This window comes from Sturnus vulgaris, chromosome 8 (genome assembly GCF_052056855.1).
Source record: "Sturnus vulgaris isolate bStuVul1 chromosome 8, bStuVul1.hap1, whole genome shotgun sequence".
In the NCBI taxonomy this organism is placed as follows: domain Eukaryota; kingdom Metazoa; phylum Chordata; class Aves; order Passeriformes; family Sturnidae; genus Sturnus; species Sturnus vulgaris.
In genome coordinates this window covers 10663341-10687274 of record NC_142250.1, presented here as the reverse complement: position 1 = coordinate 10687274, position 23934 = coordinate 10663341, and the positions used below count along the sequence as shown (strand labels likewise).

General features: G+C 38.9%; 1 protein-coding gene across 4 annotated transcripts in view; it reads left to right on the top strand.

Moving 5' to 3' along the window:
• The window catches only part of GRID1 (glutamate ionotropic receptor delta type subunit 1), a 489331-nt gene that overhangs the window by 428769 nt on the left and 36628 nt on the right, over positions 1-23934 (top strand). For all 4 annotated transcript variants that reach the window (XM_014877980.2, XM_014877982.2, XM_088168822.1 and 1 more), the window contains 4 exons: positions 5432-5533; positions 6879-7076; positions 8871-9195; positions 11265-11403. In XM_014877980.2, coding sequence (XP_014733466.1) covers positions 5432-5533; positions 6879-7076; positions 8871-9195; positions 11265-11403 — 764 coding nt within the window. The remainder of the gene's footprint in view (positions 1-5431; positions 5534-6878; positions 7077-8870; positions 9196-11264; positions 11404-23934) is intronic.

Sequence of the window (23934 nt, the reverse complement as noted above, 5' to 3'; positions counted from 1 at the left end):
CTCCTATTTATTTTTCTCACTGTACTAGTTTGATATATTTCCAGCACTCCCCAGTCTTGAGATATCTTTGCATCTTAGACATTTTAGTATTAGTAATTCCCTATTTCCTGTTCTAAACAGTAAAAAAGCTATTAAGTCTTAATATTGACTTGCTCTGACCTATTTAGAACTTTTCTTCTCATCTTGATACATCATTCTTCATTGTTTCGTAGAAGCTAATCTGTAAATCATGTGATAATGTCTTTTTTTAGGAAACCAATTGCCCTAGGTGAGGGTTCATAAGACCTTGTATGAAATAACACTAAAATTCAGCTACAAGCGTATTATCCTCTACATTTCAGCTACCTATTAATTCTGCAGTACTATTGAAAAAGCAGTCAAGTTTTTCCAGAATGACTTGGTAATTTTTAGGTCTTACTGCCTCATGCTCATCTTCCTGTGATTCTCTGCAGAATTTTTATTAACCTCAATATAGCACCATAAATTTGCAAAAAAAAATTGTGCTGAAATTGGAGTAAATGGAATTCTTCTTCCTGAAGGTCTTGCATTCTTAAAGACCCATTAAAGCATCAACAGCCACATGTATGTCCTTTGCTGTCCTGGACACAAGACCAGAGTCCCCTTGTAGAAGCAGCAGTGGCAAAGCAACCCCAGGGGAGGCAGCCTTTCTGCCTGTGTCCTTTTTCCGACTTTATGCAGCTTTCCATGGTTTCCCTGCCATTCTCTGACCTTTTATCAAGTAGATGCAATCCTTTTCGTGCCCCTTAATGGCAAACTGAGCCTCTTGAGCATTGAGCAGGATGGCATAACATTTTCACCCAAAGACTGGGAGTTCATGTACTGTTTGAGACGTGGTTCTCAATACTCTGCTTCATAGTTTAAACATGTTCTGGAGTTCTCTGTGGCTGTGGGTGCACAGATATTCCAGTCACACTGCAAATGTTTGGAAGCAAGATATGTTTTTAATCCAAACAAATGTAAAATATAAAACTAGAATGTCTGGATGTAGATGACTTGCTGGTATTTTACTGCAAGCAGGGTGAGTTATTCTGGACCAGAGAATGTATCTTAAATTATCTTAATGTATCTTAAATCTTAGTTCACCTGGTGATCTTACGCAGTATCTTATCCCTATATTGACTATAAACTTATTTTAGAGTAGAAATATTAGAAATGTTACATAATAATTATGTAGCTCTGATGGAAATAAATTGTACCAATGTTTGGATTTGCTTGCAAGTAAAAGATTTGATACCTTTTTATTTTATATTATTGTGGATTACACAAATGTGAAAGAGTTCTTAACTACTACTACTGCTACTACTAATTCAAAGTGTGAGTCCTACTACTACCTTCCTTTGAATGGCAGAAAATTCTGTAGATTACTGTTATACTTCATTTGAAGAGGAATTGTGGACTTAAATGTTTTAAGTGTACCTATATTTGTTTTAGGATTTAAATGAAATTATTTTTATTCCTTAGAACTGTAACAGAAAAGTGTCTAATATACTCAATTTGTTTTATGGCACACTCCCTTATTTCATATTTGTCTTCTGTAAACATTACTTGTCTTGTTTGTGTTTTGTTTTATTATCTGGTTCACTTAAAATCTGCTTTTAGCTGTATTGCAAGGCTTACAAAGGGAATGAGGCACCAAAGTGTAAATTACACTTGCATGGTACAAGGACATCATACTTGACATAAACTCTGTTGACTTCAAGGTTAAGAAAAAAGTTGTCATTGAAATGAAATCTGTTTGAGTCTAACTTTAATCTAAAAGCATTTTTTTGACTGTGAGCGGCATAGATTAATTTATTTAACTCCGTGGACAGAACAGCTTTTGTATTCACAGAAAATGTGCTCTGGTTGATGTGTCTCTGTCTCATGATGTAAGAACTGCCTGCCTTACACTCTTTTCATTTTCCTGTCTTTTAGAAGTTTTTCAGATTTCAAGTAAGGGGTTCCCAAGTTTACTTTTCTTGGATAGTGTAACCTTAGCTCCAATGAAGTCACCCAATCAAAGTTTTTAGGTTTTGGTGAAATAGAAGATATATACTCTAGATAGATTGTAACCATTTCAAACATTAATATGCATCTGCTGAGAATTATCTTTTTTTATTTTTTATGTGAATCACGTTTTTCGTAAAAAGTATATCACGTTTAGGATGGTGTCGTACTTAAAATTGTGATAGCAGTGATATGCATTATTTGTACAGTAACTACTGCATTGTAAACTAAAATAATGGAGATAATCACATTCAATACTGTAATAGCAACATTGAACACTTTATTTGCTAATGTCTATTTTCGACTGAATTTACTAGTAGTTTGGGATAATTTGCATCTCCATTTGGTTGGGCCTGTGACAGACATTTGTTTTGCTTGTGTTTTGAGTGTCTTTGTTTCATCCTGCCTTGCTTGTGGAGGGTGAAAACAATGTTAAAATTGTTATTTTCTCTCTCCAAACCTTTCCTTGCAGTTCTAGTTGAAAATGCAGTAAATATTGACTAAAATTGGAAGCATGTTTTGAGTCAGAATTTTACAACAAATCACTGTTTTGTCTGAATTCCATGTTTGTTTCCTCTGGATAGTCTTTACTGGATAGTTTAGCTTCTGCTGTATGACTAGAACTAGAGGAGTCCCAGCAACAGGGCTGTTTCAGAAAGAAAAGCTAGGAAGCTTTAAGTTGAAAGTCTTTCATAAAGTAGCTGATTTCAAAACTTGAACTCGCATAACCAGGTAACTTGAGAATAAAAAAATCCCACCCAGACTGCCATTAAATACATGTTCTAGAGACCATTGATTTTTTTTTTTTAACACATCCTGCAAGTGCTGATTCTGCAAGCAGTTCTCATAATCAGATCTAAAAGCCCTTTATCTCCTATCAGCTGATGGCTGTGCTTTAACCTTTGGCTCCAGACTTCTGGTAGGAAATTTGTACATATTTCTACAAAGAATGAAACTCTAATGGCCTTAACAGGAGTACTCATGGTGTGTAACCATGCTGGAAATTGGTTTCTGAGGCACTGATCTTGACAGGTCAGCTGTCACAAATTGACATACATATCTGTAAATACATCATTCCTATAAACAAAAGTCTGTCTGAAAGAAGTGGAGGATAAAATTGGCACTGTTCTTAACAAATTAAGTATTCCAAAGCACAAGGATGCACAGGGAAAATCCCTTCTGGAAATAATTTTCCTTATGTTCCATTTATGATTTTTATTTCTTTAGTTTGCTTTTAAGAGGCTGAAAAGTTTGTACTCTGGAGTACTGTTCTGAAGCAAAATATGCTCCTTCTCCTTGCACTTACCCCTTCTGCATAGAAGAAGAATCTTTGTCTGCTCCTTCTGAAAAAAAATAAAATAAAAAAAGAAGAATAAATTAATGGATTTACACTGTCTTGTCTCTGGTATTTTTTGATTTTTGGAACTCCCGAGGTAGTGCAGAATATGAAACAGACAGTATTCGAGAAGTCTAAAGCCCTTATATGGAATCAGATTTTGAAAGGTGCATGTGTAGGAGAAAAAATTGACCTGTCAGTCCACCAGTGATGTAGTAATAACTTGAATGTGTTGCATTTCCCATTTTTAATTACTATTCAATCATCAAGCCGTTTGCAAGCCATTTTGGTGAAAAACTTGATCATATGCCTAGGACGAGAGAAGAAGGTTTAAACAGTAAATTTTCTTTACACATTTGAGACACAATAGATGCTATACACACCTACACGGATCTTTGAAGTCTGCTGAACCATGTTGATTTATGTCAAAGGAAAGATCTATTTGGTTTGTCAGTAGCAAGGGCTGAGAAACATCTGGAAGCATTTTAGAGCAAGCATCTAAATTCAAATTCAAAAGATACCATGGCTACAGGTATTTATCTGCCTGTGTTGCTGCAGACACTTGATGTGCAGACGCTCCTCTGTCACTCCAAACTGCCATTACAGGAGGAGAGTGTTCAATCTGAGATATTTTAGCTTTCAGGAGTGTCATTAGAAAGCTGGAAATTATTCATACATTCTCGTCCTCCATCCTCCAGGTCATCTGGATAAAAGGAGGTGTACCTTAAGTCTTTCCTCTCCTGCGTCGCAGCTTTGAAGATTTAGTCACTGGAATAATTTTCATCAGTTGTGATAGTTGCTGAATATTCACTGAATGTCTTGTTCTTTTCTAGTTCCCTGTTTATCAGTTGAATGCAACAAAACAGAAATAAAACTATACAGATCTCTTCCATCACATTTTATTTGTTGATTTGATTTGTGAGGCTTTAGGATAAAACTGAAGTCATAGAAATAAATCATGTAAGACATCTAGCCATAGGCATTTTCGGTGAAATAAGTTCTTTCCAAGAAGATTTTGACTTGTTACATGAAAATTAGCTTCTGGCAGGAGGAATCCATATTTCACAGATCTTGGACTGTGTTTAATTTCTACAGGGCATGCCTTCAGCTAACAACACTGTTTCCAAATATGTGAGCATAATATTGGTGTTTAAGCGTACATCTGAAACAAAAAAAAACCCGAAGAAAACAGTTTCTACTTGATACTATTTATGTCTGTTCTGAACAAAATGACACTGTGGATTCTGTTTGAAGGCAAAAGGAGTGTCTGACTGTTGCTGCTGCTGCTGCTCAGGAGCATTAGTTTGAATAATCCAAAGGTCACTTAAGATTGACTTTTCTATTGAACCTGTTCTATTGAATTGGACTGTATTTCTCTTCAGAAAATGCAGTAAAATTAATTTTTAAAATATACATTTAATTGAAAAATAAAATATTTAGATGTAATGTTCCAGAGAGATATCCTGAAAACATACATGTGATACATCTGGTAGATATGAGATACTTGTTCATCAGGAGCGTGGGAGCTCAAGAGGCTGTAACTGTTTTAGAGATCAGGTAGAAGTAGGGCAAGAACAGAGAAAACAGGACTTAAGATAGAAGTTGAAGAAAATGCAAGTTGAGACAGTTTGACACCATAGAACCTGTGTCAAGAATTTATGACTGTAGGTGAGCTAAAACACTATGGGAAAAAAGGTTGATAAACATAGGGTATTTGAAAATAGGGTTCTGAGCAGAGAGGGAAATCTGGGATAGTGCAACCACAGGTAATCCTGAGGCCTCTCAGGCAATATAAACTTACTGAGGAGAAATGTAATGTCAACATGAACTAAGTGAAATGATATGATAAATACTACAGAGAATAGAGCATTTATATTGCACCGGTCTGTGAACATACATTCAGGCAAGGTACTTGTTTATGTCTGTCCTCTGAATCACACTAATTCTAATTCTACATTAAAAAAAGCCACACACCTCTCAACCCCTCTCTATCAGTTCTGGATTTGGCCCAGCTGCTGTTAACATTTTGTAAATGCTGAAGGATTCCTGCCTGGCAATGCCTCAGCCTCTGGGTGCTTTCTGTTCCAGCTGGCGACGTGGGACTCTGAGAAAGGACTGAACGGCAGCCTCCAGGAGCGGCGGCTGGGCAACGACCTGCAAGGAGTGACACTCAAAGTGGTGACTGTCTTGGTATGACCCTTCCTGAGTCAGGAAACAAAATGGTCAAAAGAAAAAGGAGCTGACTGAATATTCTGGGCACTTCCTGCAGTGTTTTCCCCCTATCGTTTTCAGTTCTGTATTTTTGGATGATCAATTACATAAGCAGGGGAGATAAATGATGGCATAGATGATGGCCCTTTATTATTTTATGTGAAGCTGTGCACTGTCAGTGATATAGAACATTTGTTTGTTTGCTTATGCTGTTTTTCTGCCTTGTAATTCCTACCAGGCATAGAAGCACAGGGCCTGAGTGCACAGGGGTACATTCCAGATACCATCCTCCAGCTTGGATAGGCAGTTTTCAGCATTTCATGGATTTTAAGATCAGATGGGCCAATTATGATAATCTAATCTTGGCTCTTGTACACTGCAGGCTGTAAAATTTAATCAAGTGTTTCCTGCATCAAGCTTATAAATTCCCATTGAGATAAACTATATCTTTTAGAAAGGTGTCATCTTTCCAAAAAAATCATTACGGTTTTGGGACTACTCTCTGGAGTAGTTAAGAGCTCCTGTCATCCAAGTGCTACATTAGGGGCAAATTAGGGCTTGAATGCATTCCTGGCTAAGATATTATAGTCTGCAGATTGCAGAATATGATGGGGGTTTTTGTTTTCAGTTCTCTTTTTTGGAATCATGGTACAAATAGGCAGTACCTAAGAGTACATATGTAGAATGAAGGCACTCCCTCCAGTCCCCAATTTTCTTTTCTCAATTTATGCTGTAGCTGGTGTGAGAGATGAGCAGATCCCTTCTGTGACAGTATCAGGCTACAAAGGCAGCCAACTGCAGTGGCCATGCCACCAACATCCCTGGGATGCCCTTGTAGGAGAGCAGGACACCCATCTCCAACAGAAAACATACGATAAAATGCAGCATTTCCTTAGTCTTAAATGAAAATACTCCAGAAACCAGTATCCATGAAGGTTGTTCTTCAAATTTTCAAAATTTTAAATGTTCACAAAATTGCAGTGTTTTTAGTTCGTGTTTTAGTATGTGTCCTGGATTAAAACAATGAGGCCTTGTATGTAAAAGATGGCTTTCTAAATCTGAGGTTGAATTTCTTTTGTAGTCTCGGCTTCATCTCAAGAACTATGGAAAAACCAAGGCTATGGATAGGACTCAAGTGCTGAGGCAGTGGTGTCTGGCTGGGAAACTTCACATGTGACCTGCAGTTTTTGCCTCAGAAGGTTACAGATGTCTCAAAATCTGTGCCAAGTTGTCCAGAATTAACTCAGAAAGCACCTTTTTGCTCAGAGAAGCAAACTAAAAATCTTGTTTCAAGTGTCAGTTAAGATACTGTTTTGTTCTCTAGGAAGAGCCTTTTGTGATGGTGGCAGAGAACATCCTTGGGCAGCCAAAACGATATAAAGGATTTTCCATTGATGTCCTGGATGCACTGGCCAAGAATCTGGGCTTCAAATATGAGATATATCAAGCTCCTGATGGCAAGTATGGACACCAGCTCCAAAACAGCTCCTGGAATGGCATGATTGGAGAACTCATTAACAAGGTACACAGAGAAGAAGCTGAATTTAAAAAAATTACAGGAGAATGAATAAGGATGAAGGAACCAGTGCAGAATGATTCTGAGCTGTGGATGGTTTGAGTGTGATATAAGCTGCAATTTAAGACTCTGTATACAGAACAGGAACTAGAGAGCCTCTTGTTTTATATGTTCCCAGCTGCTCTCAACATAAATTATATTGGTATAAATCTATGCGTTTACATTGCTATAAGAATAGAGGTCATATTTGTGTGTATGAGGGAATGACTATAGAAAATAGAGAAAAAGTAAGGTATTCCCCTTAAAATATTAGCTACTAGTGTTTTATTTTTTGTCATTTTGTCTTTGAAGGTTGTTTTTAGGGGATCAGAATTTAAACTGGTCTCAAGATTATTCATTCATTTAAAACTGAGAAGACCACATTTCTTAATTACAGTATTGCAAATCCAGGAGTAAGTTGATGGTAGTAGTTGTGGAATTTGTAGGTTTGAATCTACCAGAGAATGAAATGAGTATATTTTGTTCATGTTCTTGCAACCTGACATGGGATAAGAGTTAATCAAGAAGAACCAAAGGAATTGATATTCCATGTTGCTGCTTTTTATAGAAAAGGTTACTCATCTGCAGTGGAGGTTATTACTAAAAGTGAAAGCTTTCTTATTATCTTGTAAATAGGTGGTTCAGTATCTGTAAGGAGATGTTTAGGAAGAAATAGAAGCAATTAAAGCAATAGCAAACGTGTTATAATTGGATGTTTTGGTTGGTGCTAGGGAGCATAAAGAATTTTTAATTTATTTTGCATTGACATAAACTGTTTGAATTTCATGGATTTAAAAATAAGGTAAGAACTCCTGTTAAATTTCTTTGGAAATTGCTTTCTTTGAAGCAATAAAATATCTATTATGGTATTTTTTAAATAGTATGTCTGCTACCATTTATTCCACAGACTCCAAAGGGTTCCAGAGCAAACCTCCCTCATCTAATATTTGCTTTACATTCCCAACACAATTAGGGGTAGGAAACCAAATGTATATTCTGGTTTTTTGAAGAGAACTCTTTTTATTAAGACAGAAAATATTGAAAATCTAATTGAAGCTCTTCAAAAGCTTTGGGAATCTTATTTATTAACTCCTATCTCACCCTTCATCAAGTGTGCATACTCTTTAAGGATTATCTACACGCAAAACCTACTTGTTTTAAATATTGAAGTCAAAACAGTTTCAGGAACAAACTTGCCTTTGTGCAGTCTTCCTGTTACGAGCTTTTTCCATCAATTTATTCATTTTAAAAAACAAACAAAATCATCTCCAAAGTTGTCCTATGAAATCTCTTCATGAATATGGAAAGTTTGCAATTCTGCAGGGAGAAAAACAAACATTAACTCTCCCACCCTGCTATCAAATACACAAGCTAAATAAATGGTGTTTCTTTCTTTATTGCCTGCAGTACACTGGGTTAATATAGTTTGGAGTTTTAGGCCTCCATTGGAAAACAAGTGAGGGATAAAGGTTAAATAAGATATCCTTTTTCCAGAGAGGACTCAGGGTCGTGCTTTCTGTTCAAGAGTACCTTGACAGGTTATGTTTCATTACTCTTCTTTAGACCTGTGCAGTTAACTAATGTTTAAAAGGTGATTCTGGTTTTATTTTCAGAAAATTTATATAAATGCATCTAAATGTTTTAAATTGTAGAAGGAAAAGCATGGAGTCCCTTGGCTCTTAGAAAGCTTCTCCTTAAGGCTCAGGCTGGCCAAGCTGCTGGTGGCAGGGAGCGATGTGATGTGCTGCGTTTGTGTTGCAGAGAGCAGACCTGGCCATCTCAGCCATCACTATAACGCCCGAGCGGGAGAGCGTGGTGGACTTCAGCAAGCGCTACATGGACTATTCCGTGGGGATCTTAATCAAAAAGCCCGAGGAGAAAATCAACATCTTCTCTCTCTTCGCCCCCTTCGACTTCGCGGTGTGGGCGTGCATCGCCGCAGCCATCCCGATCGTGGGGGTGCTGATCTTTGTGCTCAACCGCATCCAGGCCGTGCGGGCACAGAGCGCGGCCCAGCCCAGCCCCTCGGTGTCCTCCACGCTGCACAGTGCCATCTGGGTGGTGTACGGCGCCTTCGTCCAGCAAGGTGCGCCCCTCACCTCACCCCACATCACCTCACCTCACCCCACATCACCTCACCTCACCTCACATCACCTCACCTCACCCCACATCACATCACCTCACCCCACATCACCCCACATCACCCCACATCACCCCACATCACCCCACATCACCCCACATCACCCCACATCACCTCACCTCACCCCACATCACCTCACCTCACCCCACATCACCTCACCTCACCTCACCTCACCTCACCCCACATCACCCCACATCACCTCACCTCACCTCACCCCACATCACATCACCTCACCTCACCTCACCTCACCTCACCTCACCCCACATCACATCACCTCACCTCACCTCACCCCACATCACCTCACCTCACCTCACCCCACATCACCTCACCCCACATCACCTCACCTCACCTCACCCCACATCACCCCACATCACATCACCTCACATCACCTCACCTCACCTCACCCCACATCACCCCACATCACATCACCTCACCTCACCCCACATCACCCCACATCACATCACATCACATCACCTCACCCCACATCACCTCACCCCACCTCACCCTATGTCACCTCACCTCACCCCACATCACCTCACCTCACCTCACTCCACCTGACCTGACCTGACCTGACCCCACCTCACCTCACCCCACCTGACCTCACCTGACCTCACCTGACCTCACCTGACCTCACCTCACCCTATGTCACCTCTCCCCTGCCAGCTCTGCTGGCAGCTCTGCCTCAGTGCCAGCGGGCAGGGCATCTCATCCTGCCCTCAGTGGGCTAGCAATGGAAGAAAGGCCTGTATGGGGAAATATGATGTTTTATTAGCCCAGCTGAGCAAAAGTGGGAAAGAGAGGCAAGTTTGGGGCTTTAAGTCTTTTTTATGCCTTTTCTGTCTCTCAGTAAGTCCAGAAAAAGCACTGTCAGACGTTTCCTCTTTGGGAAAATTGTTACACTAGAAATAAACTACAGAGCTGCTTGGTGCAGAATTGCAACACTTCTCCAGCTCTAAAACTCGCACCTTTTCAATTGTTTAATGTATAAATAGAAATAGAACCATATATGTTTTTGAACTCATGTGAGATAGTTCATCTCTTGTTTGTTTGAACTGAGTATGTAACTAACTTTACACTCAGGAACTTTACACTCAGGAATCTCTAGGCATAGGGCTAATCCTACAGAATTCAGTAGGACTGCTGCCATTAACAAAGCTATTTTTGTAACTAATTGTTTACAAAATCTGCCCACACAGTTTTTGTGCCACATCTATAATGTTAGTTGTATTCTGGAAGGCAGGTTTTATTGAATGCTGACATACGGGTAAAGTTGTTAACTTTTTTCCTACATTTTTTTCATTGTGATTGCAAGCTTCTAAAGCTTGAGCTGGAGAATCCATCCTGTTGCTATGAAACTTGGTCCCTGATCTCATTAAGGTGACAGCTTTGATGGGTTTAAGTGCAGTAAAATATAATCAGCACAAACATATGCTGAAGTAAGTAGAACCAGCTCTACGGTAAGGTTTAGTCTCCAATGATGCTGGAGCATAACTATGCTTGAAGACTGCTGGAAAGAAATCTTCACATGGTTTGAAATCTTGTAAAGGATAACAAGTAATGACACTAATGCTTCAGTCTTTGCAGATTTAAATACAGCAAAGATAGTACATAAACCATTAGGCAGTTCTGTGGGGCTTCCAATTCTGAAAGGGTAATTGAAAACAGAATATTACTATATTCTGAACACTGTAATGATTTAATTCCTGCATATTGTGCTTCACCATTCAACTTTATTTAGAACACTTTTCATGTTCTTTAGACTTGTCCTCAATAATTCTCAAGGGAAATATTTTGAAATATGTTTTTCTAGAATACTGTCTAGGGCAAGAGGTTGACTGGAGAAAATACTTGTGAATTATCAGCCTTAACACAAGCAGTGCTTTTCCCACAGTGAAAGGGCAGACTGGAGGGGAAGCAGAGAGGAACTCCAACAAAGTTTAACATACCAGGGCACACAGAGGGTGATGGTAAATGGAAGCTGCTGAGAGACCCTTCATTTATCTGTTTATTTGCAGGGGGTGAATCCACTGTCAATTCTGTGGCGATGCGCATTGTAATGGGAAGCTGGTGGCTCTTCACCCTTATTGTGTGCTCTTCCTACACAGCAAATTTAGCAGCGTTTCTCACAGTATCAAGGATGGATAATCCCATAAGGTAAGAGCCTCTTCTTAACACGAAGCTGGAAACCTGGATTTCACAGGAAGGTATTATCCATTTGAGCACTCATTCTTGCAAGAAGGAGATAACTCTCTAATAAAATACTCTGCTTATTTGCAGTGGCTGTTTTTCTCTCCTCTCCCCCTCTTCACCTTCTCTCCAACAGCCCTCAACCAGTTCTGATGGAGGGGACAATGGCACATTAATTCTGTATTTTTCCAGAAGAGAGGTCTTTCATGTACTGCTGGTTATTTGGCTGCAGTTCGTGTGTGCATGTGTTTGGGGTTTTTTCTACAAATTTAAAGACTAAAGGTTTTCAATTTTTTTCTCACAAAATGTGGACAAAATTTCCACCTTCATATTGGTGTGGAGTACTGGGAGTGCCATTGAACTTTCACACTCGGTGCTGACAAGGTTAGAGCCTTGTCAGAGCCTGATATCTCGTGTTTGATGTGGTAGTGATGGAGTGGAGCAGTAGCAATGCAGCACAGGTTCTTCTTCTAGAAAGTGCAGAGCCAAGGATTTCAGGTGTTAGAGGGTGACACAGTTGAGGTGCTGCTCTCATTTGGGATTGCATTGGGAAGACTGGCACTGAATGTTTGTGTTCACTTCCTGAAACAGCAGAATTGTCACTGAGGTGAGGCTGGCACTTAAAAAGTGGCTTTTGCTGTCGGTGGTTTCTGCACAGGACATAAGTCCATTTCTTCTAAACATGAGTTCAACACAATTTCCAATTTTTAGCTTGCCAATGTGTACTTGCAGATAATGTAATGCTTTGTGTGGATATATCATCATCATCATCATCATCATCATCATCATCATCATCATCATCTAACCAGGCCAATACCCTAACAGGCTTTGGTTTTTAATTCACTTTCTATTAGTTTGGCCATAATAATTGGGTATTAACAGTAACAGAAATAAGTACTCCAAGTAATTTCTGGAAACAACATGGGAAACTATGTAGAATAAAACTATCTATGTGTGATGCCTGGATGTACTGGGAATAAGGTTAAGCTCAGTGAATAAATTGCTCTTGAAAAGCAAGACACAAATAGCTATCCAGAAGGCTTGACTAATGATATTCTTAAAAATTTCTGAAGGTTCTATTTCCTTCACTGCAGAAGAAATTTTGTTTGGTCTAATCAGCACTTTCCAAAACTTATCAAAGTTCAGTGGAGGACAAAAGTTGGAGTGTAATTACATGAGTAATCTCCAAAAAAAGTGGTTTAAGAGCAGAACTATGGATTTTTAGAGGAGGCCTTTGAGTCTGAGCTGTTAAAACATTTACAAGGGATTTTAAATCCCCTTCTTATTAAAATGAAAGAACATTACTAAGAATCTTGGGGAGGAGAGAAGTTATTTGGGTAAAGGAACTGCTCAGAATTGTCTCACAAGTATAGAATTCAGGCATAGAGATGGCAGCTGGAGAATAGTAATTAAATGCCTTTCTATAAATAATGGTAGCTGCCACTTCCTAGGTTCCTTTATCACATCCCCTTATACAAGATGAGGATGTAGAAGTAAGAAAATATCAGCAGAGTCGTTCAGGTGCCAGAACATAAATGCCAAAAGAAATTTAAGTTGCCAGAAGTTTCACTGCCTATGTGAAGCTGCCTTACTTGGCTGTAAGGGCAGGGATCTCTAGTAGGTGTTGTCAGCCACAATGTGGATTGTTCATATTGCCTGATATGTCAAAATTGGTCCTGGATGGTGTGGCTTAGGCTCCCTAATCATTCCTGAAGTGTCCTGGAGAGAGGAGGTGGGGTAAAGAAATAGTTTCTTTGGAAATTCTTGTTGAACCTGTATCCATCTCTGAGCTGTGATTTTCATGTCCTCCACTCTTTATGGGAAACAGCTTATAAAATGATTTGTCAGATTTAGAACAAATATTTTTTTCCTGACAAAGTAAATTATTGCCTTTCATTACTTAATTGTGGTCTTGTGCCTCAGCTCCCCACTCTAACTGGCTTCACATCATATGATGTGCAGTGGCTGTTTTTCCCTAACTCTGCCACTCAGCTTGCCTGCATTCTGTCTTTCATGAACGCAGAAAGGAATACTTATGTGAAATCTATTTTTCCCACCCAAAGAGCCACAATGAGCTAGAGCTGAATATTTGCTCACCAGCTGAGAACTACCAAATCCATCTTAGTACACTTCCATTGTTAAGAAAACAATCCCCATCCTTTCAGTAAATGTCTGCTGTTATCTCTCCCTCCATAGAGAAGTCCTCTGGTGTTCAGTGCTGTTGCCTCCAAATTGCCAGCAGGAGAGAAATAAGTGTTATGGTGCTGCAGTAGCTGCAGCTAAGTTAAGATTTTCATTACAAGACTGATTTTCTTCCCAAACCTTCTCCAAAATACCTAATAGAAGTTGTTTCAGTATCAAATTTGGCATGTGTGGTCTGTGACTAGTGAAATAGAAGTATGTTTGATTGAATAACTAGGTGTCAATCAACCCAGTGATCACTGCCTCCACAATTTCACTGCAAAACAAGTGTGTCATAGAAATCATAAACAGTATTTATTAGAAGGGGCTTGGTGAGACATTCACTGAAGCGAAGTTGAACTGTTGGAAGGCAGATTTTTAGAATTATCGTGTCAGATGAAAGCCTGCTGATAAGGGAATACTTTTTTTAGGTTTTTAAATCTCCCATCGGCAGGTCTCACAAGGCTATTCTACCCTGCTGGGAATTTCAGAGGCTTCCTGTGGCTCACAGAAAGGTGAAATACCCAGAGTAGGAGGAATGGCAGGAAGCAGCTTTGATCTGCCACCTGTATTTGTTTCCTGACAGATACTTTGTAAATCCCGAACAGGATTTTTTTGTCCAGCTACCTAGATCCCAAGTAAGAAACGGGCTTAACTGGGAAAGAAAAGCTATTCTTCCCCTTGGATTTCCCCAAAACCATCAAAGGCTTCATCTCAAGTGTGCCAACAAGAAGAGGCACTGGCTTTCTGGTTTGGCATGACAGCACATGCTTCCTTACTCCTTACGTGTCCTGCATGCCCATCGTTCATCCTGGTGTCACATGGTGATGGGATGGTTCCAAACACAGAGTTTGAGACCCACATGAAAACCTCTATGCCCTCAGGAGATCAAAGCTGACAGGAAATATGGTGTCCATTCCTTGGCTGCCCTCAATGTTTCAGCGCTAGTGGTTGGTACTTCTGCTCCCCATTGATCTTTTAATGCTGCTTCTTAATCCCTTTGTCCAAATTACCTCCTGCACTTCTCATGTTCTCTGTGCCCCACCTCCCAGCCAGGGAGCAAAAGCAATGTTGTGGTTATCTCGGGATTTCTGTGTTTGTGGAGGTCCACAGGCAGGGCAGTGACAAATTAAGCAGATTTACTGGCCCCTTATGGGCAGAGGAGAGAGACATTATCCAGTTAAAAGGGAAAGCAAAAGGAAAGAAGAAAGGAAGGCAACTACTGGTGGCAACTACTTTGGAGCTCAGGTCAGGAAGGTATGATACATGTTCTAACTTTGTAAATGATCAATCCTCAATTTTTGTTTTTAATAAGAAATCTAGGTAATGTTTAGAGCCTGTGCTAATCCTCAACAAACTCATTTAAGCCCAAACGATTTGCATTTACGATTGTAATATTTGCCTTCTGTACTGTGTGCAGCTGAGGAGTCTTCTAATGGGTCAGTCTGCCAAGTAAGGCAGAATTATTACATGTGAGTTTGTTCTTTCTTTTGTCTTATTACATTTTCAAACAGCTCTTGGATCTGCTGTCTAACCTTCCATTTGTAATTATGAGTTTAATTAGCAGTGACTTACATTCCAGCTTCATTTCTTGTTAACAAGCAGACTACACACAGTTCAATAGCTGCACAGATATTCTGAAACTCAGGTTTAGGAGAGCTTGTCTGACAAGAGGTTGAGAATCATGCAAGAAAAATAGGACATAAAAAAGGTATTCTATTTGCAAATTCAAAAATGTTTAAATTTAAGATTTTGTCAAATTGATCCTTAACATTTGCACATGCTATGGATGCCTTGAAAGGCATCTGTATTATATGTGTTCATGGACTGCATGCACATGCATGATATATCTGCTTTAAGATCACAGCTGTTGTTTCATAATTTCAGATTTCCTTATTTGTATTTTAATCCTGCAATTTCTTGTGTTTTAGTGACAGCTGAAGATTTAGAGAAGCTTAGTTGGGGTGATAGGCTGGCACTTGGAAGTCTTGAGTGCAGATTCTTTTTCTACCACAAGCTTTGTTTGATCTTGGCAAGCTTAGCCTTCTCTCTGTCTTGGTTCTCTTTCTGTATAATACAGTAATAATATTTTCTTATATGGCATATTGTCAGTTTAGTTTGTTTATTTTAAAGATGATGGCCATAAATGACCATATTATAGTAGCACTGCAGGTATCAAAAAAGATAGATTTTCTGGGTTGCATACAAAACAGAAGCGATCTCAAAATATTTTAAAATAAAATGACAAAAGTACTTGGAAGATGCCAGCCAGAGGGAAATGAACAAACATTTCATCTGCTGTAGTTAAGTGGATTTGATAGGGTTGGTGGCAAGAACGTCACTGGAATCCCTCTGTATTCACAGCAATTTTGTCTTGATATTCCTCATGTTTGAAAATAACCTTTTTCTCGTTAATATCAGATGTGTCTTTTAAAATATTTCATTGGATTTTCTTTTGTTATGTTTAATTTGTATTATGTTTTGCAGTGTCTGTGCAGCACCTCAGGCCTGTTGGCAGGAGGCATGTATGAATGAACATTATAAAAAAAATGTATTGTGATTATTATTAAAGGCCTGTGAGCAAAAGCTTCAATCATTAAATAACTAGATTAAGTCCCTCCATAAACACAAAGGCTAAAAAAGAGTCTAGGAAAGATGCAACAACTCAAAACTTTTTTTCCTTTCCAGAACATTCCCTGTCTGGAGCATGGGGTGAAGTTTCCTGAGAAATGCTCTGTACAGCAGGGCAGCAGTGCTCAGGGGCAGAGCTTGCCAGCATTTGCCTTCAGGCTCTGTTCAGGACAAGGCACTGGGCTATTGCCAGTGCTCCAACTCCCCGTTGTTTGTCTTTTCATTTCACTCCTATTGATGGTGCTGCCCAGTGGGTGCTGCCGGGAAAGCCACAGAGTCTGGAGCCTTTTGAAAAGCTGTCTGAATGTTGGCATATGCCGTTCAAGCACAGTTTAAAATGGATCCTAATTACTCTAATTGAACAAGCAGGCAAGCATCTAAGTGCAAATATTTCCCAGGGACATTTTTCTGAGAAAAAAGGGAATGCACAGCTGAAAATCAAGCTTGCATGCCATCTCTCCAGTTGCCATTAAAAAATGTGGCGTAGATTGGAGATCAATAGCAAATCAAGAGATTTGCTATCTCCAACTTGACTTTTGAGAGACCTGTATCATAGCATCTTTTCCTTTGTTCTGGTTACTGAGAAGTTCTGTGACTGAGGTGGGTTGAGGCATTAAAATTCAGATGCATGTGCAGTTTAGAGAAGAAAATGATTTGGATATAACATTAGCAAAATCTACCATCTGTGCAGGTAATAAAATCTTTATTATTTTTTTCTTTTGCTTTGAAAGGACAAAAATCTAACAAGAGTAGCAGCCCTCAGGACAGCCCATCAAAATGTACAAGGATTGGTTTAAATCTGATATTCGATAAGCAGACTCTCCTTGGCACAGTTGGAGTCACCTTTTGGGTCAGGTAGTCTCATATTAATATAGGTTATATTCCTCAGCTGTCCACATAGTAGCTGTATGCTTTCTGCATGCATTAAATCCCACTGGCCCCAGACTTACACCTTCCTTGTTGTAGGATGAAGTTTCTCTTTATTACATGGGTAGCACCTATGACTTATTTTGTCAGGTTAGATTTTCTATTTGACTCCTAAGGGATAAACAGTACATAACACAATAATAGAAGATTTTTGCTCAATAGGATACTTAGATTTCTATTACTTTTTCTCTAAAGAAGCTGATTTAATGTCTTATATGAACTGATAATACTATCTAATATAGCAGGATATTAAAAAAGCAAAAAAATTATTACTATAGCAAATCAAACAGAAAGGGCCTTAAAGCTTCAGACATCTCCTAACGGCTCAATCCATCATCTCTAAAGACAAAAACAGGAGGAAGAAATAAAAATCCATAGAGAATTCTGTTTTGGAAATAATTCTGTGTATGAGCCATTAAAAAGGTTGGCCACTGGGGGGTTTTTTCCACGTTTTCAGGCAGATATCTTAATGACATTGTGAAGTGAAGCAGCTGCCTGCAAACCAAACCAAACCCCCTGTAAAATAAGGTGCATTTTATATCATTTATCAGTACTGGTCAGAGCCGTAGTGTAACAGTGGGCCCTATTATAGAAGTTATGCAGGTTCTCAGGGTAGTATAGTGAATATTACTGCATAGGTTTCCAAATTGCCAGCAGGTCTCTCTGCGAGCATTTCTGAAGCCAGAACAAGTAAATTGTATTCACAAAAGTACTAGTAGTAAACACTTAATCACAGAAAGTTCATTCCTGCAAAACCATGAGATGAAATTGAAAGTCACTGTTGTCACTTCTAAAAAGTTGGTTTTTTAATTACTGTCACTTCAGACAGGGCATACATAGGACTCCAACTCTGCTAATCTCTTGAAATACTTTGGGAACTGCTTCATTTGTTCATGTGAAAAGCCTCTCTTTTCAACTTGCACAATTCCTCACCAACATTCCCACATGAGCAGTGGTTCTGTCATTTTTGTGCCATGATTGTTCAGCATTAGGTTTTCTCACCCACCTAACAGCAAAGGTAATTTTCCCATCTTCTGGTCCGGACACTCAATTAAGGGATGGCACAAATCACTTTCTGCAATGACAAATCATGCAAACTAAATTTATTGGTGTTGTGAGGAGGATTTTTGTTTGCTTCTTGATCCTTTTTATCTCGTGCATTTGCACAATTCCTATATATTTATAGTATGTACGCTTAGTTAGTCCAATGGCTGCACTACTCTTTAAAATTTAGAGAGAAGGATTTTGGTTTTCTAGGTCTGAAAGAGCTCTTGCAGAAGCTCTTGCAGCTTCTTACAATTTCTTTTAATAGTTCCTCATGTTAAGATAGTTTGCATCTGTGTCTTTGAAATGGTATCTTTCAGGAATTTCCAGCCCTTCTGTATCTTTTATCCTTTAAAGCAACACCCCAAGAGACTTTCTTCTCCAGTTCTGGATGTTTGTTGAGTCTGGTCTTTTGAAATGTACTATTTTTATGTTGTTAATCTTGTTTGGGTTTTTCTTCTGCCTCAGGATATTAAACTCCAACAATTTGTGGACACTTTTAAACTGGATGCTTTTCTCTTTGATATTTCCATTTAAATCTATCAGATCTAAAATAGCCACTCCCCTCATAAGTGTCTGTTTCCATGACAGAAAAGCATTCACTCTCCCACCAGACACTCTTAACACCTTAACTGATATATAGAATGATATTTCATCTGCTGAAAAAAGTTGTTCCAATACATTCTAAAATATTTATCAACCATCTTGCCAAGAAGTGGATATCTGTAAACTTGCCATTTAAAGAAAGGCTTTAAAAATTTAGTATCTCTATAAAGAGATTTAGAAACTATTCCTGATGATGTAAAAACAAACACAAAACAAACAAACCCACAAACCAAACAAAAAAAGAAGCCCAGCAAAACATTTTTAATCAAAGCAGGTTATGGATATTTGGGGGAGAAAGGAACTTATTTTCCTTGGGAACTAAGATACCACTGTTTATTAGCATGAGTGTTATCCTCTTGGTTCTTATATAGCAAAATATTTTCTGGAGGGAAAGAAAAATTTTCTGGAATAGTACTGTGTTGCTAAAGAGAAGGGTTGCATGTGTTCTTTCCATTTCCTGGGCTCATCTGCCTTACTGAGCAATGTTCTCTTCTTCTGCATGTGTGCCCCCTTTATAATATATTAGAGTGTTTCCAGACTCACCTGGAGATGAGGGAGAGAACTGCGTTGCCTCAGAAAAGCTGTTTTGATACAGCTGACAAAGTTTCTTACATTACAAGAAATGTAATCACAAGCATTGAAGTTGTTTGCCTTCTAAACCATTAAAACCAGCCTGAGAGAATGTGCCACTGATTTAATTTAATTGATTTATGAATAGTCATGTCTATCTACAAAAGAATAGAAAACCATCAGTCAGAATGGGGTGGATGTTAAATACTGTGTTTCTTACGTATGGCAATAATGCAGTTTCCAAGCTCATATTTCAAGGTATATAATTAGGCTACCAAATAAACTAATTAATCTCAATATAACGAGTAGAGAGTTGTTTCTGATGTGCTTTTTGGGTGCTTTCTTGTATGAGGTTCACTATTCAGAGAGACTTGTGTTCAGGACAAAGGGTAAGGTCTCTCTTCCTGGTTACTTCCTGCACATCAGGATGAGATGGGAAGTGCACCATACTCTGTGTGCTCAGTCTGGGTCCTCTGAGATACAGGCATGTGGGCCTCCCGACTTTAAAATATGCATGTGTAATGCATGCACTTTAGACATCAATAATAACTGATGAATGTTATATGTGCTTTTAGTATTAATGATGATCCCTATATTTTGATTTCCCAGGAGTATGCAGCACATGCTCTAGCAATCAAGGTGCCTCTTCAGAGCCCCTCTGTTTTCTTCTCTTCTTTCTGTCAACAGTGATAGCTTCTGCTTTGCTCCCGGTGGAAAGGGAAGGGTGTGAAGCTGCTTTCCAGCATCACATTGTACATTTGACAGATCTGAATTCATCCAGCCCCTCCACCCCAGCTATGAGACTACTGACATGCAGGGTTCCTGATAAATCAAAACTTAATAAACAGTTATGTAGGATCTTGCTCCACACTGGGATTTCATGGACTTTAATGATATCCTAATAGTCACTGTATAAAGTACCTCTAAACCTGAGTAAAGGCTTTATAAACCAGCACCAAGAAGCCAAGCTTATCTGTTGCCCACTCTGTTTAATAAAAAGCTACTCTTTGTCATCTGAGCACAAAACAGAACGGCTGTGTTATCAGTACTTAGAACAGCAGTGGAAAAGGAAGAAAGCAATTTCTTCCCTCTTGATCTTAATCATTAATCTTCATTAGGATTTTTAGCTTCTGAATGTGAGCGGTAGAAGACATCAGCGTAGCAAACAATTTAAAGTGCATCTGCATATATAATAGGTAGTTTGTTATTTTCATTATAGGTAAAAGCATGTGTCAGTTGCCAGATGTGTTTGATTCAGACAATATGATTTTCATGCCAACTTTATGATATGTTTGATTTAGGTGAAGTGACTAAAACCTGCTGTTGGGACCGAGGTGCTGTTAAACACCAGCTGCAGTTTTTATTTTAATTAATAATTTAAGGAGTAGAATACCTTGCTTTAATTAACATGTTAACCCTTTGAGCTACTCAGAGAAAGGCCACAATGACAAAGTGGTTTAAAAGTAAAGAAAGAAAATACTCAAAGGAAATCCAAACAGGAGTATTTTTTCCTCCAAACATGCTCTTGAATTTATTTTTTTTCCCAAGTTTTTCTTTGCATTTTAATTTCCTTCTCACTGTTGAATGGAATATAGAGTATGGATAAAGGATGCAGGATTACTCAGATTTTTTAGCAGGACTGATTATTCTGGATTTGCAGGGTGAACAGTAACTGCTCATAGTTGCTCTGAATCCCTTTCCAGACTTTTAACTGAATCTGCCGATGTTGTACAGATGTGCTGTTGTGCCAAATCTTTTCTTGATTTGTTCTGAAGATCTGCCCAGTCATGTAGCAGTTTAAATGTGGAACTGAGAATACAAATTAAAGCTCCAGACTTTGAAAATCTGGGCCTGCATCTTAAAAGAGACTCTAATGTGTTAGACGCTCTGAATGTCTCTTTGTCAGTCTGATACTTTTCATTGTTAAATTGCAAACATGGTAGGAAAACTGGTAATATCTCAAGGTTATTAAGTTTTTTAAAATATGGAAAAATGTGGTGGTGAAGAGGGGTCCTGTAAACAGCCCTTGTAAATATAAAGGAAAGATTGCCCTCTGACTTCACTCCCTTAGTTAGACATCAGATGAATTCATATGCAATCATAAATGCTCAGCCACGAGAGAAACTTCATCCAGGGATCACAAACTGTGCGGCCCCAGTTAATCCATCTTTGAGATGCAAATGCTCAGAAACTAGTTTCCATTGCCATCACTATTAATGGAATAGTTTATTATGCTGTTTTAAATTTTTGAAAACATTTCAAGCAAAACAATCATAAGTTCTACTGTAAGGACCATCGTGGTTTCTTTACAAAGTGTTAACAATTCAGAAAACATGGGACATCCAGACCGAAAAAATAAATTACAAATAACATAATGAAGAAAAATCAGCAATCTAAGTGACTTATGCTTTTATTGCCTGGAGGAGGTTTGGAGAGGAGAAGGGTTGGAAGTATAGTTAGAAACACTGGACTGGCAATCAGGAGATGTTTAGCTTATTTCTAGCTGTTTAACAGATTTCTTTATGTGCAGTGCTGGAGCTGAGCCAGCATCAGCTCTAGGCAAAATGAACTTTTAGGATCCAGTGACAAGTCAAGTCACACTCACATAGACCACTGCAGATGATTGGAGTTGCCGAGGTGGTCCTGAGGGTGTAATTTAGAAATAGCAATGGATAGGAATACCCAGAGGTTTAATTTTGTTTACAGAAGAACCTGTTTTACTGATTATGATGAGAATCCAATTTGATTTTTGAATCCAAATTTGAGTCTCATAGCCAGAAATAATGTTAAGTCCTTTTTTGAAAATGGGCATGTTTCCTGAATAAACTGCTGGAAGATACTAAGAACTTCTGTGAGCAATGGGGCACAGCCTACTTGTAGGGGTTTTGTCCTACATCCTCCACACTTTGACTTCAACAAAAGTGCTGCACATTGTTCTGAGATTGGCAGAGCAAAGTGGAATTTCAAGTGCTGTTAATAGAATGTATTTCTGCTGCATCACAGACTCTTAGGAAGTACACAAAGCCTCCAAAATGTTTTGCCAATACGATGTCTGTAGTTAGTAACAAATTGCTGCTAAAATCATAAACACGACAGTGTATCATTTATTAGTGGCTTGACTGTCTTTGGATTTCAGTGAGTTTACATTCCCTTCTTTCCCTTCCCTAAAAGAAAGGAACTGTTCCCTTCTTTTAAAATTTAATCATGCAGTAGGTCTGCAGGAATAGAGCTCCAGTGAAAACACTCAGTCTGCAGGGAAGCCAGTGCTTCATCAGGAGTTAAGAAAACAGTTTAGTTTAGTTTACTTGTCTTTCCCTTTGCATGTAACAACAGAGGCTACTGGAAGTAGTTTGAAAGAAATGAAATCAGTTTGGAGGCTGTACAAGTTCAGTGCTTCTAGTACTTTGTGTATGTATTATTTGGCCTTTTTTTTTTTTCATTTTTCTTACTGTTTGTATTTTTGTCCTAATCCTGGGAACCTTGAGCATGTGCTTTTGTGTGCATGCCTATTTTCACTGATCTCAGCAGTCTGCTAGGTAGCCTATGAAAGAAGTTTCTTTGGGAGCAGTAGAAGAGAGAGGGTCCTGATGCTGCACTGGCTGGGTGGGTGACTGTTGCCATCACACATGGCATGCAGGATGTGTAGCAAACCCCTTTATCCTGGGACAGAAATAAAGCTGGCTTTAGCATCCTCTCCCTAGAACTGAATGTTACATTTTACTTTTGCTTGCACCTAATTTAGGGCAGTGAGTCCCAATCCAATCAGAGTCTCAGAGATGCCACCACACTGGCAGCAGTGACCATTATAATCATGAAAAAAGCTCTGCAGTGCCATTACCTGCTGAGGAGTTCAATCACTATTTGTTTTAACTATAGGAAGAGTAGGTGGTTGACATGGCAACGTGTTCTGTGACACATGTCAATTGATTGGTTTTGCCACTGCTTATTTGAAATCCTGTGTAGCAGCTGTTCCTGCCCCACTGGTGAGGACAGGAGCAGACACAGCCCTGACTGTCTGCTCTGTTTGTCTCCTGCTGTGATTTGGAAAGCTTCAGTCCTGGTGTGAAGGGCTGCAACTCCACTGATTCAGTATAGTTTAATCTGTCAATACTTACGGCTTCCCTTCTAGAAACTCCCATGAGGTTTTTTCTGTTAAGGCTTTTGTTTAAAGTGGATGGTATTTTTCATGGAGAGCAGATAAAATGAATTTTATATGAATTATAAAGCAGTATATGCTTGCTGGTGAAGGACTTAACTCAGAAAAGTGTATCCTAAGCATGCAAGTTCTGCTGCTGGTCTCTACTGGACTACCTGTGTTGCTAAAGTTAAAATCTTGCTTAGAGTATTTGATGAAGAAACTTGTTGCTCTGCATGTCACGGCACTGAGACAGAATTAAGAGCATTTAAAGTGACTTGCCGTGGAATGGAACAATGCATAATTCGATCATGTCACTATAGAGAAGCTGACAATTTAAGGATTGATTTAAGATCTTGGTTTAATTATTCATAATTTCAAAGAAAATCTGAGATGCCCAAATT